This window comes from Mus caroli, unplaced genomic scaffold (genome assembly GCF_978045245.1).
Source record: "Mus caroli unplaced genomic scaffold, Mus_caroli_1 scaffold_7, whole genome shotgun sequence".
Taxonomy (NCBI): domain Eukaryota; kingdom Metazoa; phylum Chordata; class Mammalia; order Rodentia; family Muridae; genus Mus; species Mus caroli.
This window is the reverse complement of record NW_028227262.1, coordinates 140703547-140719019: the sequence shown is the minus strand read 5'-3', so window position 1 is coordinate 140719019 and position 15473 is coordinate 140703547. Positions and strand designations below refer to the sequence as shown.

General features: G+C 42.1%; 1 protein-coding gene across 2 annotated transcripts in view; it reads right to left on the bottom strand.

Moving 5' to 3' along the window:
• The window catches only part of Ica1 (islet cell autoantigen 1), a 136941-nt gene that overhangs the window by 13702 nt on the left and 107766 nt on the right, over window positions 1-15473 (bottom strand). For both annotated transcript variants that reach the window (XM_021164673.3, XM_021164674.2), the window contains exons 9-12: window positions 12607-12701; window positions 10707-10753; window positions 8022-8084; window positions 7891-7929 (exon numbers count right to left, since the gene is read on the bottom strand). In XM_021164673.3, coding sequence (XP_021020332.1) covers window positions 7891-7929; window positions 8022-8084; window positions 10707-10753; window positions 12607-12701 — 244 coding nt within the window. The remainder of the gene's footprint in view (window positions 1-7890; window positions 7930-8021; window positions 8085-10706; window positions 10754-12606; window positions 12702-15473) is intronic.

The following is a 15473-nucleotide window of genomic DNA, read 5'->3' as shown; positions in this document are numbered from 1 at the left end:
TCTGATGCAGAGGGTTCCCTTCATGGGCCTCAGACATTAGTACTGGAAGGTGGTAATGAGCCCTAGTCGAGAGGGGCGTTCAGGCCCAACCTGCCTTCAGCAGACTGTGGCCTTCTGATGCTCAAATTGGTCATCCTTGAGGCCGTGTAGTAAAAGGGAGGGCCCGTTTGGATTGTTAGGAAACTGGGAATACTGTATTAGAGTCATGTGGCCAGCTGACTTTAAAATGAGTAACCAGACACTGAATACTATTTATAAGGAGAATAGGGACATGACTCTCATAAATCCTAGGCAAAGCTCTTTCATTGAGTTTTTCTGCCTATTTTAAGAACAAAGAGCGGAGGGAAGTATTCCATGTTGCTTTTGTTTGTGGAATTTAATTGCCACGTGCAAACTACAAACATTATTATAAGCCAGGAAACATGGAAAACATCATGGTTCCCATGTTTTTCTGAGCAACACTAAAGTTCTGAAGATTATGATGAACAAGGCTATCAAGGATTTCCTCAAATATATTCATATATCTGATGATTAGTAGTTTAAGGTTATTGCCGCTTAAGTAAAGCCTCTCGGGTTCTTTTGCTGAGTCTATTTATACCAACATGTTACATAAAAATCTAGAGAATAAGGGTGTTTTCTTTTGTTTTATTTTTTTGTTTTTTTGTTTAACTCAACAAAGTGGCTATAAATCAGGGAGGGGGAAATCTAGTAGCTTCCATCACTGTGGTTTTAAAATAGTAGCAAAACATCACTTCAATCAGACAACTGTCTAATTGAAGCATTTTTATTGTTTACATTATCAAAGGCATTTTCAGGCAGACATAGCCTGTAGGCGTGCTAGGGGAAAAAAAACGTCGGTTCTGTGAACAGACTTCCCTGCTGGCTGCAGGGCCCCGGACTGGGTGGGTAGGTAAGGAAGGCAGATGGCGTAGTGCAGGCTGCTTGCCTGCCTGCGGTCATACAGGAAGAAGTGGAGGATTAATACCCTCAATGTATCAGATGTGCCCACTAACATATGCATTTACATATGAATCTCCCCTTCTTTCAATCTCTCCCAGAATCACCACCTTAAGTTGTGGCTACTTTTTCAAATCTCTGTACTTCCTATTTTCTGGTGACACTGGAGTGCCCAAACCCTTCCTCCTGATTTCTTTCTGGCCTGGAGAAAACTGTATGATTACTAAGCCAAACTCACTTAAGTGACACCTGATATTCAGTCGAACCTTAAACACATCTTTTAGTAATGTCTGTAAAGCCAGGCTTGGGGAGGGGGTCACTGTGGTGACTGGGTTGGCTATCCAGCAAAGATCACCACGAACAGCTGAACAATGGATCACAAATGAGGAATCCTCTACATATAAGCAGACGATAAAACTTTCTTGTTTAGTGTCTTCTTGTTTAGTGTCTAGGCTTCATGCTACAGTATTGAGACACTAGTGGCTTCCACTAACTTAGCATCTCTTTGAGTTCCTGCAGTTTCTTTTTCTCTTAAGAAGCACTTTCTCTCTGTGATCCTGGTGGCATACCTGTAGGAGACCTCATCACCCCTCACTCTGCATGTACTTGGGCTGGCTCAAGTTCTGTCTCTGTCTCTGTCTCTCTTTCACCACAGTAACAGACCTGAGGGGAGGACACATGCTGAAGGCTTTCCTGTACTTGCTATATGGAAACTGGATGGAAAAAGACCCATCCTTTCTTTGGGAGTTTCGGATCCAAAGCTATAAATCTGAGGCTGTTAGTGAAAATAAAGTCAATACACAAAGGAAAACAAGCGGACTAGCTGGGAAGGGAATGCAGACAGCTCCTAGACAGCTCCTGAATGAGCCTTGCTTGAGCCAATGTCCTCAGTTACATGGATGGGTGCCTTTTAAGCAGAACTCTCAACCTAACCTGTTCCAACATGAACTCTAGCCTTATGACCAAAGAATTCTAACACTAGACCCTATCAAATGCAAGCACTGTAGTCACAAAAGTGAGAGAACACTCTCTGGAGTCCGTTATAACTCAGAGTTTGCTTCTGCTGAGGTGTATCATTAAGTGTGGCCTACTATTTAGCATTCTGCTTATTTATTCACTTTAAAATGTATTATTACAAAGTTGCAAATTAAAAAAAATAATCACCACGCCCTGGCTTTTTAATAGTTAAGGCAGGGGCTACAGGATGAACTGTGCTCAGGAAAGGGAACTTATTTGGGTAGCTGAAAGCAAGGAAACTGGTACTGACTTGAACCATAAAACATAGAAACCTCCCAATTATTACACCAATAATTAAGATGCCTGAAATTACTATGCATAACTTGTGAGAGCAACTTAATTACAAGTCGAAATGGCCAGGTTCAGGTCTGTAACCAGACAAGTCACGACTTGTGAAGTAGCGCCTGTCAGTGGGCTCTGAAGGGTGAGTGAGCTCTTGTTATCAGCTTTGAAAACAGCCACTCCAGTGAGACAAAGAAAACCTGAAGAGATGTGATAATGTCCTCCTTTGGGAGAAGCCTTGTTGGAGTCTCCACCCACAAAGACAACTAAAGGCTGCTACTGAGTGGGGGAGTCACAACTTTCTTTGGCTTAGAGTCTCCAAATACCTGCCTTCAATCCAAGTTCTCCATCTCCTGACCACAAATTCTTATCTTATCCTTTGTGGTGCTGCACCCTGGTGAGGCAGCCGCAGCTCCAGGAGGTGACCTCCTACCCTGCACCTTTGCCGAGGCCAACTGTGAGATCACTGCTTATTCAAAACCTCACAAATGCTTCTTCGGACAGCTAGGCAGCGAAGTGTTAAATAGCAACTTTACAACTTTACAGGGTAGCTCTCCCAATGGCGGCATACAAGAGCTCCGCACGCTGAGCCAGAGCTGAAGTGGGGGAGGCCACCTAGCAACACTGCCTCCTGAGAAGCCCAGAGCTTAGCCAAGGTGCCATGTTTGATGCTGCTGTCCTGTCTGGGGACTTTTTTTTTTTTCTTCTTCAATGGAAAAGAACAAAAACAAAACCACACATATATTTTTAAATCAAGAAGATCTTACAAATTATTTCCTGGAACTTATTTTACAGAGGAGGAAAAATAGACCCAAGTTAGATTTACCTATCCAAGGTCATGTGACTTCTTAGTTACAGAGAGTCTGGCTTGGGAGCTTTCACTCGCTTCCTCCATGTGTAACCTGGCCTTTCCTTCAAAACGAGGAGAGGTGTTTTTATGTATGCTGCTAGAGTACAGACTGTGACCTTACACACAGACTCCAGAAGACGCTTTGTCACAGGGTGAGGCTTTCTAAGGTCAGAGGGCTCCTCCAAGTACCATGCAGAGACAGGCAGAGTGTCTAAGACGGCAGAAACACTCCATAGGCCCGCCTTGCCCAACACCCAGAACTAAGAGGCCTGGGCCCTAGGAAAACATTCCCTAGAAGAACTGGTCCTGAACCGGTGAGTTCTAGCTTGTAAAAGCTCCAGTGTAGAGGAAACTCAGGCAGAGCGTGGAAAACGGGTGACAGCCCATTCAGATAGTACTCTTGAAATCATATTGAGTTTCATGACCTCAGCATAAATTAGATGCACAGAAGATGGAAAATGCTACTTAGACAGAAAATGAGAGCACAGGACAGCGAGCAGATAAATGTCACATGATTTACCTTCGTCTGTGTGAAACAGGAAGGCTCACTTCTCTGGGTTTCTCCCCATTCCCCACACCCCACATAATGACTAATCTTAAAGGCCACAGGCCTGCAGGGCAGATGAAACCCCAAACACCAGCACTATCCTCTTAGCACCCCAAAGACAGCGGGGAAGATGCTAGGAAACCACCTGACAAAAAAATGTCAAGCAGAGAAGCATTTGTCAGGTCTGTTACCAAAGTGTGCTTGTTTGGAATTCAAGAAGGCTGCTTTGAGAAACCCCCTTCAGGTTTAAAAATAATAATAATAAATAAGAATTCCGACTGACAGGGGCCCAGGTGGGCATGGGGGTGGCATAAGGATCTGTATGTGCTCTCTGGAAAAAAAAAAAAAAACAACCAAAAGAATGATCTAAGAATGTGAGACCCAAGTAGGCACACATAAAAACACCTGATTGCTAAAACCCTACTCCAATCTCTCTTGATATAAAACATGAATCTTGGGGCTAGAACAGATCTTTAAGAATCTATAGGAACAATCTCACACTGAGCATTCTACTACATGATTAAGAACATTTGTTTTATTATTTACTTGGTTTCTTTAGGCAAAGTTTCATGTGGTCTGAGCTGGCTGAAACTTGTTATGCTGGCTTTGAACACGTGAACTTTAATCCTCTACCTCCCAAATTGGGATTACAGGTGTTTGCTGACACACTTCAGTATTGCTGTTGGGCTGGGGAGGGGACAGATGACTCAGTGGTAGAGCTCTGGTTTAACATGTATAAAGAAAAAGGGTGTCATTTCATAGGGTCACCCAGGTCACCAGCATATCCCAGCACACTGAAGGAAGAGTTTACATGAGCAGATAAGGAATTTAATACTTGGTCACTGTATGCCCTGAGGCAAAGCAAACAGATCTCTCATTTGACTCTAAGGGTGACTGACTGCAGGTGAAACTAGGTGCTATATGATAGCACATGATTGCTCTGGGCTAAAGGTTCTCTCCTAGAGCTCTGCTGGCTGCCGATGAACCGACATCAGTATACTTGGCTGGAACATAGAAAGACGAGCAGTAGCAGAGGAAGACAAACATGCTTGTGAAATATGGGTAATAGTTTTGTTTTGCTTCTTAATTAGCCAAGACTTTGTGGTTTTTCATAAAGGCTTGTTGATAAGATGTAGGTTAAATTGAACTTATAAAAATTTCACATTTTTTGTCTGTGTTATGTTATTTTGGCAGGGGCTGGGGGTGTCCAGCTTGAAGAGCAAAATGATTGATATATGTTATAATTAGTGAATGAAGGCTACATGTCACAGGTGGTCATACAGTGACTTCAGAGCCACTTTCAAGAATCTCCAAATGCCACTAACTTGTTATTAAAATATTTTTATATGGTGTGGCCAAATATTGGGTTTCCATCACTTATCATTGAGTAGAAGAATGCAGAGCTACAGTTACAGCACTTTCTCAGGATGATCTGTGACGCCATCTTTCTGCCTGACAACCTGTATATATTAGGGAAGTGCACGGCGCAGCTTCCTCTTTAGAACTAAAAAGCAATGGGGCATGAGAGTTGCTTCCATAAGATGTCAATCTTCTTCCAAAGGACCCTGGCACACAAGAAAGCTTAGAATGCAAGCAGGTCATTGCAAGCAGTAGCATTTCTGATTTAATTTTGTAAAGAGATACAGGCTTTAGGCTAAGGTTGTAGAATTCTATCAACAAGTTTAAAAAAATCTTTCTATAAAGCCAAAAAGAAAAAAAAATGTTTTCTTACCCCTTATAAAGGGAGATAAGACTCCTATTGGGGGTGTGTATGTGTGGATACTTTGTTGTCAAAACATGGTATGGGTTAACATTTAGAAACAAGGGTGAGTGTTTAAAATACAATATTCTATTATCTTATGTATTAATGTAAAAATACTACCTACTCATGCTGGGCAGTGGTGGTGATACATGCCTTTAATCCCAGCATTTGGGAGGCAGAGGCAGGTGGATTTCTGAGTTCGAGGCCAGTCTGGTCTACAGAGTGAGTTCCGGGACAGCCAAGGCTACACAGAGAAACCCTGTCTCAAAAAACCAAACTAAACCAAACCAAAACAAAACAAAACTACCTACTCAGACATCAAGTCTACTAAAGCAATGAAATTAAGTACAGTTATAAACAAAGAACAAACCATATAAAGAAGATGCTGGGGTTAGGAGGGATATCAACCCATCAAAATAAGATGGAGCACTTGTGTGATCATTAATACATTTACTACATGGAAAGATTGGCTGAAAATGGATAGTAGGTACTTAGGGCATGTTATATTGTCCGCACAACATTTTGGTAAGATTTAAGTATTTCACTGCTCCAAAAATAATTTAAGGACATTTTTATTCCATTAAAATGTTTTACTCTTAAACGAGAGGCGAAAGGTCCTTACAAAAATGGGGGCTATGTCTGGCAACCCACACGGCTTACTTCTCTGTTGCATTGCTTGGTCTGAGTTCTGTTTACTAATCACATGGCATTTAGATAAAATAGTGCATAGCATGCTGCCGTCTGTAAGATATTAACAAGGCAAGCAGACTTCTGCCCTCGGGTCTATGTTCCCAAGCCCTGGGAAGTTCATGGTAAAGTTGGGGTGACTTTCTATCACTGAGAGACTTTTTCTCTAATACTCTGTGAATTCAGTCAACATTTGGATGGTGTATCTTAATTTTTAACTTGACTGGATGGAGAGCCACTTCAGAGATGATTAAGCATACCTCTGGGAGTATCTGTGTTTCAGAGAAAGCTAGACCCTGAGGGGTTTGCCCAAATCAATAGCTGACCCATTGATAGACTAAATTTGAGTAAACAACTGGGATGCCGTGGAACTGTAGAATCACTGAATTAAAGGACATGCCTGGCTGGGAACACATCTTTGAAAGGAGTACCTTGGTGCTGGCTGTTTCCTGTTACTCAGCTTTCTGACCTCTCCGAGGTAAAGAGCTTTCTCCCACCATGCCCTTCCTCCATGATGTGTCTGCCTTGTCACAAAGTTAAAAGGCAGCAGAGCCAGAAGGCCATGGATTGCAACCCTGAGCCTAGGCAAACCTTTCTTTAAACTGCTTCTCTTAAGCATCTGTCACAACAACAGTCTACGAGGTAGAGCTCAGACTGAGCTGACCCCTGTTCACAAAGGTCCACAGGGTGGCTTGGGTCAGTTTCTACACCGTAAGAAACCTGTATGAACAGGGCAGAATGCCAGTCTCCAGGTCAAGGGATACTCTGATGTTCAGCTCAAAATCTCAGGAGCATTTTGGACTCTTGGTAAATCACTAAAAGGAAACCTTTGATTGGATAAAAAGCAAAAGCTAGGATTATACAGAAACTATTCAGTTCCTTTAGATTACTTAGTATCAGATGTCTCATCCAAATGCAGGGTCCTGTATTCTCTTTTAGGGGGATATAAGAGGTCTAGTCTGGTAGATCAATGAAAATATAACTCAGTATACCATTTAGTAAACATTACTAATCTTCCTTTCTCAACTTGCCATCATTTCAAGAGCATCATAAACTCCATCATAAACTACAAAATATCCTTTTTGTACCTGAGTTCCACTCCTGACAGTTACCTGGCAAGGCTGCTGTGTTTGGTTCCATTTTACAAACAAGAACAACTGAAACTTAGAGGATTTGTATATGAAGCAAATTGCTTAAGGCCATTGATGTGAGGATTGGTATTCAAAACCCACAGGTATCTCATTTGGAAGGTTAAGTTTTCTGTTACAACAGAGGACTTTCGCCAAAAATTTCAGCTTTAAAAACACTGTCTGATTAAATCAAGTAACATGAATGTTAAATATTGCTTGATCATAGGTAAGGTCACTTACAATGGCTATCACCCAATTCCTTATGACTATAAAGCTATTAAAAAGGTAAGTATTAGATTTTCTTTGCATGAAAAAAAAAAGAAGTTAAAAATTTAATCAACCAAAGAGTACACATGGAGGGACCCATGGCTCCAGCCGCTAATGGAGCAGAGGATGGCCTTGTGGGACATCAATGGGAGGGTGGCCCTTGGTCCTATGAATGCTCAATACCCCAGTGTAGGGGAATGCCAAGACAGTGAGGCAGGAGTAGGTGGGTGGGTGGGTGGGGGAGCACCCTCATGGAAACAGGGGTTGGGGGATGGGATAAGGGGGCTTTGGGGGGAACAGGGATAACATTTGAGATGTAAATAAAGAAAATATTTAATTAAAAGAGAGAAAAAAATCAAACTATAAACTCCAAAGAGCATGCAAATCTCACCTTCCTCAGGTTTCCCGTCTAATAGTTCATCTATGGGCCCTTAAGGGAAGAGAGAGAAAATGAATGAGTTAGCTCCTTTACACTTGGAGTTTGATAAACTATCAAGATTGGGAAGTCTGTCCTTAGCTTACCTGAGCATGTGTCATGTACAGAACCTTTGTCTACGGAAGACAGAATGCTTGTTCCCTCTTCAGCTGTAACAGAACACATGCAAGCGGTTATGACCAGCTCACAGGTACATGTTTCTATGCTGTGTGTGCGGTAAATGTACACTGTCAGAAAGAATAAACAATCTATATGCACTCAGGCAGAGCAGCAGACCTCAGTTTACCTTCTACTTCAGCTGTTGGCTCTCAGTGGATTTCAATTTGGCCAGGAATCTCTGTTATGTTTGGTAGATAAGCCATACAAGTCTAATAGACTGTTCTACTTTCCATTCATGGAAAAATAAATGACTTAAGTGATTGACTGTTACTTGGTATCACTAATACATTTTAGCCATATGGGTCTGGTTAAGATAAAAAGAAAGACTACTCAATAAAGAATCATTTTGTTTAAGACTTTAAACCTAGTACTTCCAAAGTCTGAGAAAAGCTGCAGAGATCGGGAAAAGACCAGTGGATACTAAGGGCATGCTTGCCGGGTAAGGAGAGGAATAGGTAGTGGACAGAAGACCTGGAATCAGTAATAATATTTAGGATGATGTTTTAATAGAAAATACATTTCATTTCATATTTCTAAGACCCATCAAATATAGAACACTAGAAGTGAACATTGTACATACTCTGAACTTGGAGCAATAAGGATACATCTATTAAGATTCACTGATTACACAAATATACCTCTCTGGTGTAACATGTGGACAGTGAAAAGTTATGTGGGGACAAAGAAACATGGGAGACCTCTGTGGTCTGAACTCGATTTATGCTGTGAACTAGCTGCAGCTCACAATAAGAAGCAAAGCATAGATATATGTACATGCATATACACATGACAGACAAGCCTCAAACTCAGTTTGTTTGTATGCTCACCAGACCTTCTACAGGTCTCAGAATAAAAGACAGACACCACTTCATTATAATAGATTTACAATCTCAAAATATTATGCAAATATCACATCCAATTAAACTATATGAGGAAAAGAAAATTTGCATTTTCTTCTGCATAGTCACATATTACACAAATTGTATATAAGCTATATAGATTTGACTTTTATATGAATATAATAAACTGGAGTTTATATTCTTTTCCAAAGAACTAAATGTGTTCTGCTCAGTGACCTTCATTCCATACAACATTGATGGTGCATGCCATAGGTTCACTGAGGAACACTGAGGCAGGAAATCTAGATCAACACAGACAGCCCTTTAAGGCTACACAATCAGGCCCCACCTTTCTCCCACTTACTTCCCCTCAGACTCTAGAATTTTGCTTTTGTGACATGGCCTGGTCCTTCCTGACTCATTCCTCTCAGGCTATTCCTTTTCCTTTGGCAAGTCTTACAATAGTATATGACCTTAGCTTGTCCCCCAATTGCTTCAATTAAGTGAGGCCTGTGTATCTCATACACGCAGAGGGCTGGCCTTCTCCCAGGTAGCTTTCACCAATAATGCTACAGCTGGAGATGCGAGCAGATGCTACTATCTGCTTCATCTGTTGACTGTGAGCCTCGTTTCAGAAAGATCTGGCTATGTGTGGTGTGTAATGCTGGCTGCTGGAGCCCTGTGTTGTGCTGTGCTGGGAATACAAGTCTTGTTAGCAAATACCTCCTGATGTGGACACGGCCAAGCCCTGTGGCCTGTGAAGCACATATGCAAAAGGGAACATGAGGGAAGTCAAGAGCGGGGAACAAAAGAGCAAGCTTGCTTTAGATTTTAAAGACTAGGTCTTATTGAGTCCAGGCGGACTAAGACAATATTTACTTATGTATATGTATGAATATGTATATACATATACATTTATATGTATGTATATATACATATATGTGTGAAATATATATCTGAAGATGACCTTTAATTTCTTTCCAATGCTCTTGCCTCCACCTCCCAAGCACAGATGGATTAGAGGCACGGATCACACTTCCCTGTTCTTTGTTTTGCTATTTTCTATTCTCTGCTGAAAGGCAGTTGAAAATAGAAGAGGAAGGGGTAAAGATGGGGGCCGTAGTCGTGGCCAATGGTTGTAGAAAGAGGAAGGGAAAGCCAGAAGTGAGGAATGGAGTGAAGAAGAAATGGGAAAGATGAATCGAAGAACAGAGCAGAAGAAAAGGTCTAGGACTCTGTATCTTTATGGTAAGGAGCCAACAGAAACCCTGGCAGCAAGGGTTCTCCCCTTGTGCAACCCTCCTCCTAAGGTAGGCTTCAGTTTACCTTAAGGTAGTTGGCACCAAGCCTTAACATGGCCTGAGAATTCACCTGGTAGGGCAAAATCTGAGCTCTCCTATCTCCAACAATGAGGAACACCCACCAGGAAATCAGCAATGACCACACCTAGGATATGATCTCAAGACTGTACCAAGACTACTCAGGCCTGTTCAGAAATGTTATCTCCTAGAAAGAAACAGCTGTCTGCTAGGTTCCACTTACTTGGAGGGGCTAAAGTCACTTACAGTAGCATTTTCTGGCCATCTTGAAATATATTATGTACTGCTTAAGGGCATCATCAATAACGGTCACTACAGGAAGCCAATTAATACAGTCTTTTCTCAAGACAGAAAAGAAAGCCAAAAGGAAATTTTGCAAAAAAGAACAAACAAGTTGAGTGTTGTGCATTGAAACAGTGTCTGTGAAGCAATTTAAATGGAAATTAAAACTTACTCTTATAAGTAGATGAATCTTTGTGCTCATCCTCCAAAGAAATTAACCTTAAAATAAAAAGAATGTTGATTTTACACCATTCTGCAAATTTATGTTTATGGGATAGCTCTATCTTCAGTGCAATATCTATTGCTTCACTGACAGCAACACACACACACACACACACACACACACACACACACACACACACACGCACGCGCGCGCACACACACATACTGGTTGGGAGTAGAGAGAGGGAGAGGGGGGTCATTTGTATGGCATATATTTTCTGAGGAAGAAATAACATTGCTTGTACTCTGTATCATTCAATAGCATCTTCGTGCAAGAATATGGCTTCACTATAAGGCACACACATAAACATCTTGACAGGCAGTTAGGGATAACTGCCATACACTCACATAGTTACCAGTGGGAAAAACCATAGAAAGGGATGGTTAGACAATGGTTAATCCTGACTCCTGCAGCTAAAAAAAGAGACAGTAAACTACACAGAAGGCATAAGGCAGAGTCACTCCCAAACCCAGAGGCACACTTGCTCATCGGAACGGCTCTTCCTGTGACTTCCAGGCAGACTCCCCACCACCGACACTCATTTATTTGGTTCTTTCTTGTGCTGTGGCTCACTTTTATCTGCTACTTCTGAACAAAAATCCTTCTAAAATTTCACTTTTCACTGCTATTTAAACAAGTGACTAGTATACGTCTTGAGTTTTCAGAGAAGTCCTAAGACACTTGAGAAATCTGAGCTTGGTGAAAGTCAACACCTCCAGAGACTGTCGATCGATCGCTTCTGCTGCAGCTCGTGCTGTATTTGGACTGCATGGGCTGCATTAGCTTATATGGTAAAGGGAAGATTCTTTTGGGATTTGCTCTGGGCATGGCTTCTAATGGGGCTCAGTAGAGTACCTTGCCCTTTCCGAGCCCCACTCTGTCCACCACACAATGTGGACATGGGTAGACAAATGCTCAGATGGTCAGTGTTGAGAAGGGGTACCATAGAGAGCCCCTGCACTGTGCCAGCATAGCACAGGCAGTTACCAGATGCCCCTTACCAGGAGGCGATTGTGTGGATCCAGATTGCAGCCTGTGGTCTGTGCAACAGTGAAAACTTGTCTGTGTTCTGTACCAGAGAAAATTTCCAGGATTTTTGTTAAGACGCAAAAGCAGCTAATGTTGGGAGCAAATATTTCTATGAGGCTAACTACACATCCGACACATCAGAAACTTTCTTAGAACTACAATGAAAACGTCAACCTGTCTATAAAGCTGTCTAAGCTTTGGAGGTGTGCAGAGGAGGAATAGAGCGGGGGAATATTTCTTCCTGTGCTTTCCCAGGTCAGGCAGTTCAGAGTGACCACTGTTCATCTTTACAGACATTGCCACGTGTTCAAAGATCCTCCTCCCTGTGGGACACTAGGGATCACGTGGTGCAAATTCACCTTGGTGGTTCTAAATAAGAAAAGGCAAAACACAGAGGCAGGGGAGACACTTCCTACTCTCTGGGCTTTTCTCTGCTTCAGACAAGAGAGAGAATAAAGGCAGAGCAGCGAAGGAAGAAGAGAGTCACAACCCAACACACTTACATGCACAGACAAGCAATCTCTTAAGCCATAGACTTCTAGAAGAGAAAAGGTGGTGGATTTCCCTGCCTAGGATATCTTGTGAGTGTTAATGACAAATGGGGGTCATAACCAGAAACCAGAGAGGACATGGAGCTCACAGTATGGGGACACTTGCCTTGTCTTGCCAGTAAACTCCTCACAAGGGAATAGCATAGCGAGGACATGGGTGACCCCCTCCAGTCAGTGGCCTCACCTGAGCTTGGCATGAGGAGGATGGTGCTGCCCTCATTTCCTATTGGAAGAAAATGTCTATCAAGAGGAAATAGCCTGGGACTTACTGCCTCGGCTCCGGTGCCACAGCCTCCCGGTTTTCCCTCCGGGAGTTCTTCTTCCCTTCTTTCTCAACTAGTTTTTTCATGGGGTCTTGTAAGCTCTTGATCATAAGCCACAGGTAGGCAGGGAAAAAAAGAAAAAAAGAAAAAGAAAAGAATGTTAAAGAAAAATCATTAGTAAAAATACTCACCTGCTGTCAGTGCCTATAACCACCCTCAGAGCCGGGACTTTGAGGAGGTTGTCCCAGTTAAGTACGCAGGAAAAGGTTTCACCGGTAAAGCAGCAGTGCTCTCAGACAGATCCAAGGATTACAGCTCATAAGGGAGGGGTGATTTGCCACTGGATTTATGTTCTCCCCTTTGTGATAAGCTATCCAGAAAAGGCCTTTCGGTTCCTGTCAACTTCACTTTCCAACTTCAGCATGCAGCTAAGATAAACACTATTCTTTCCGCTGAAGTCCACACTCTGACATAGTATAAGATTCCACCAAAGTTGAGACAACTGCATTTTATTTTTAATTTTGCTATTTTGCAACTGAAAAACCATCTTTAAAAACAGCAGACAACAACAAATGTATCTTTGTGTATGTATCTATACACACACACACACACACACACGCACATATATATTCCAAAAAACAGAATAGTATCTTTAATTCCTACAAAAGGACACAGCAGGTGTCTCTAAGTCTGTGTAGATTAAAAACAGTCAAGAGTCTTTTTTTGGCACATCATTTGCTAGAGTTACTGTTTTAAAGGTTTATTAAACATTTAAGGAAAGTTTTGTTGTTGTTGTTATAAAGGAGCAACTTCTTACAAACTGCACACCAGTAGCAGAGACCTAGAAAGAGAAAGCAAAGCAAATGTTTCTTTAACTATGAATAATGACTTATACAAAAAAGAGTTCTATTTTGGGCCCTAATTAAAATACAAACCTACAAGCACAAAAGGAATCTCTCAATATATTTAGCTTTCTCAGAACTGCTAAAGTCCAGGCTCTCATCCTCTGTGCCTCCCTGCCTTTCTACCCTGGCTCTTGTGTTCTTTTCTCCACGGTGACACACAGAGGGAGGCAGGCAGGCTTCAGGGCCAATGCGGATCGATTAGTGATGGCTGACTGGAGGCCTGGGTGAAGATGCTCTAAGGCTGTGTCCAGGCAAAGCATAGCTGAGGCCGACTTTGGAGTCTGCCATGGACACCAGATGGATACTGGTGTTTCACCCCCAACTGCCAGCCTCACCTCGCTCCCTATACTGAGTAATTTTCCGAAAATACCAATGTCATCATGCTGCCTTTGTCCTCAAGACGTTATAATCGCTCCTTATTTCTTGCCACTCCTAATCTAAATCTCTCTCTCTCTCTCTCTCTCTCTCTCCCTCACTCTCTCTCTCTCTCTCTGCTTGATTTTAAGTCATCCCAAATGCTAGGCTACCTCCAGTCTCTCTGCTGCTTCCCACTATCTGCAAAGCACAAGCTCTCTATTCAGCTGGGGCTGCCTCCTCAGGGTCTGTCTCCCATGTGCTTATTGTTCCTGTTCTATCTTTGTTTTTCCTGGTTGCTTGCCTTCAGAAATCCTGAGTCCTTTCAAAGCCCATATCAATTACTGCTACTTTCTACACAACTTCACTGGGCACTCCAGATTTAAGAATGTCCTTCTGATGCCAAGTTGTGTTAACAGTCCGATCAGTGTGTGTCTTTTTATAGATACTTTGTACCAACACAATTCCTGTATAAAAATAGATTAGAGTTGAAACTATAAAGTATTTTACATGTTGCAAACATTTAATGCTAAGTTAAAATATATGAATGTGCATCCAACTCATCAATATTCTTATGTAGGGTTATGGCCTTTTAGTTTTGTTTTAAGCATTTATTGATTTTGTATGTGGGGTGTTGCCATGGTACGTGTGTGTAGAGCAGAGGACAACTTGTGGAAACAGTTCTCTCCTTGCACCGCATGGGTTCCAGAGATCAAACCCAGCTTGTGAAGTTTGCCAGCAAGTGCCTTTACCCATAGCCATGGGGTCTCTTTGTTGAGTCTGTGTCTCTTAATTTAAGTTCTGAAGCACTTCATTACATAAAGTCTGCCTATACAGCATTGGCATTATTTTTAAGATTTTTTTTAAATTTTATGTATACAAATACACTGTAGCTATCTTCAGACACACCAGAGGAGGGCACTGGGTCTCATTACAGATGGTTGTGAGGCAGCAAGCTGGCTTGAACTGGTGGCTTGAACTTAGGACCTCTGAAAGAGCAGTCAGTGCTCTTATTCACTGAGCCATCTCTCCAGTCCCTTTTAAGATTTATTTATTTATTATTTATTACTATTTTTTAATGACTCCCTGTCTCTGGATGTTAAATTGGTACCTTCATTTGAAAAATATTTTTGGAGTGTCAACCATGTGTAAGATGGTGTTTGGGATATTTTGGATGTCAGTCAAAAGAAAAATTATCAGTAAGTGAGATGCCCGGGCAGATCATTTAAACAGGGAGACAAGACAATGAGATCGTTAATTCAGTGAATGTGATGTCCTCTCACAGAGATGGCACTTCAGCTGAGAGTAAATGACATGAAGGAACCAGCCACCACATACAGCTCAATGAGAAGCTTGAGTAAGAAGGCCCAAAGGTAAGAATACTTCAGCCTGTGTGGAGAAGTCACTGGGGCCATGCTGTGACTGGCAAGAATGGACGTCTTAGGAGACCCCCATAATGTGGCCAGCAGTGTCTCCCAGGGGAGAGCATTTGCTGTGACATTGGCCATCTCGCCTAATTTGTGCTGTCTCTCTATGCATGACAACTACACACAGCACAGGATCATTGTGTGCTGCGGCCTGGACCGTGAGGGGAAAATGCTACAACGGACAGGG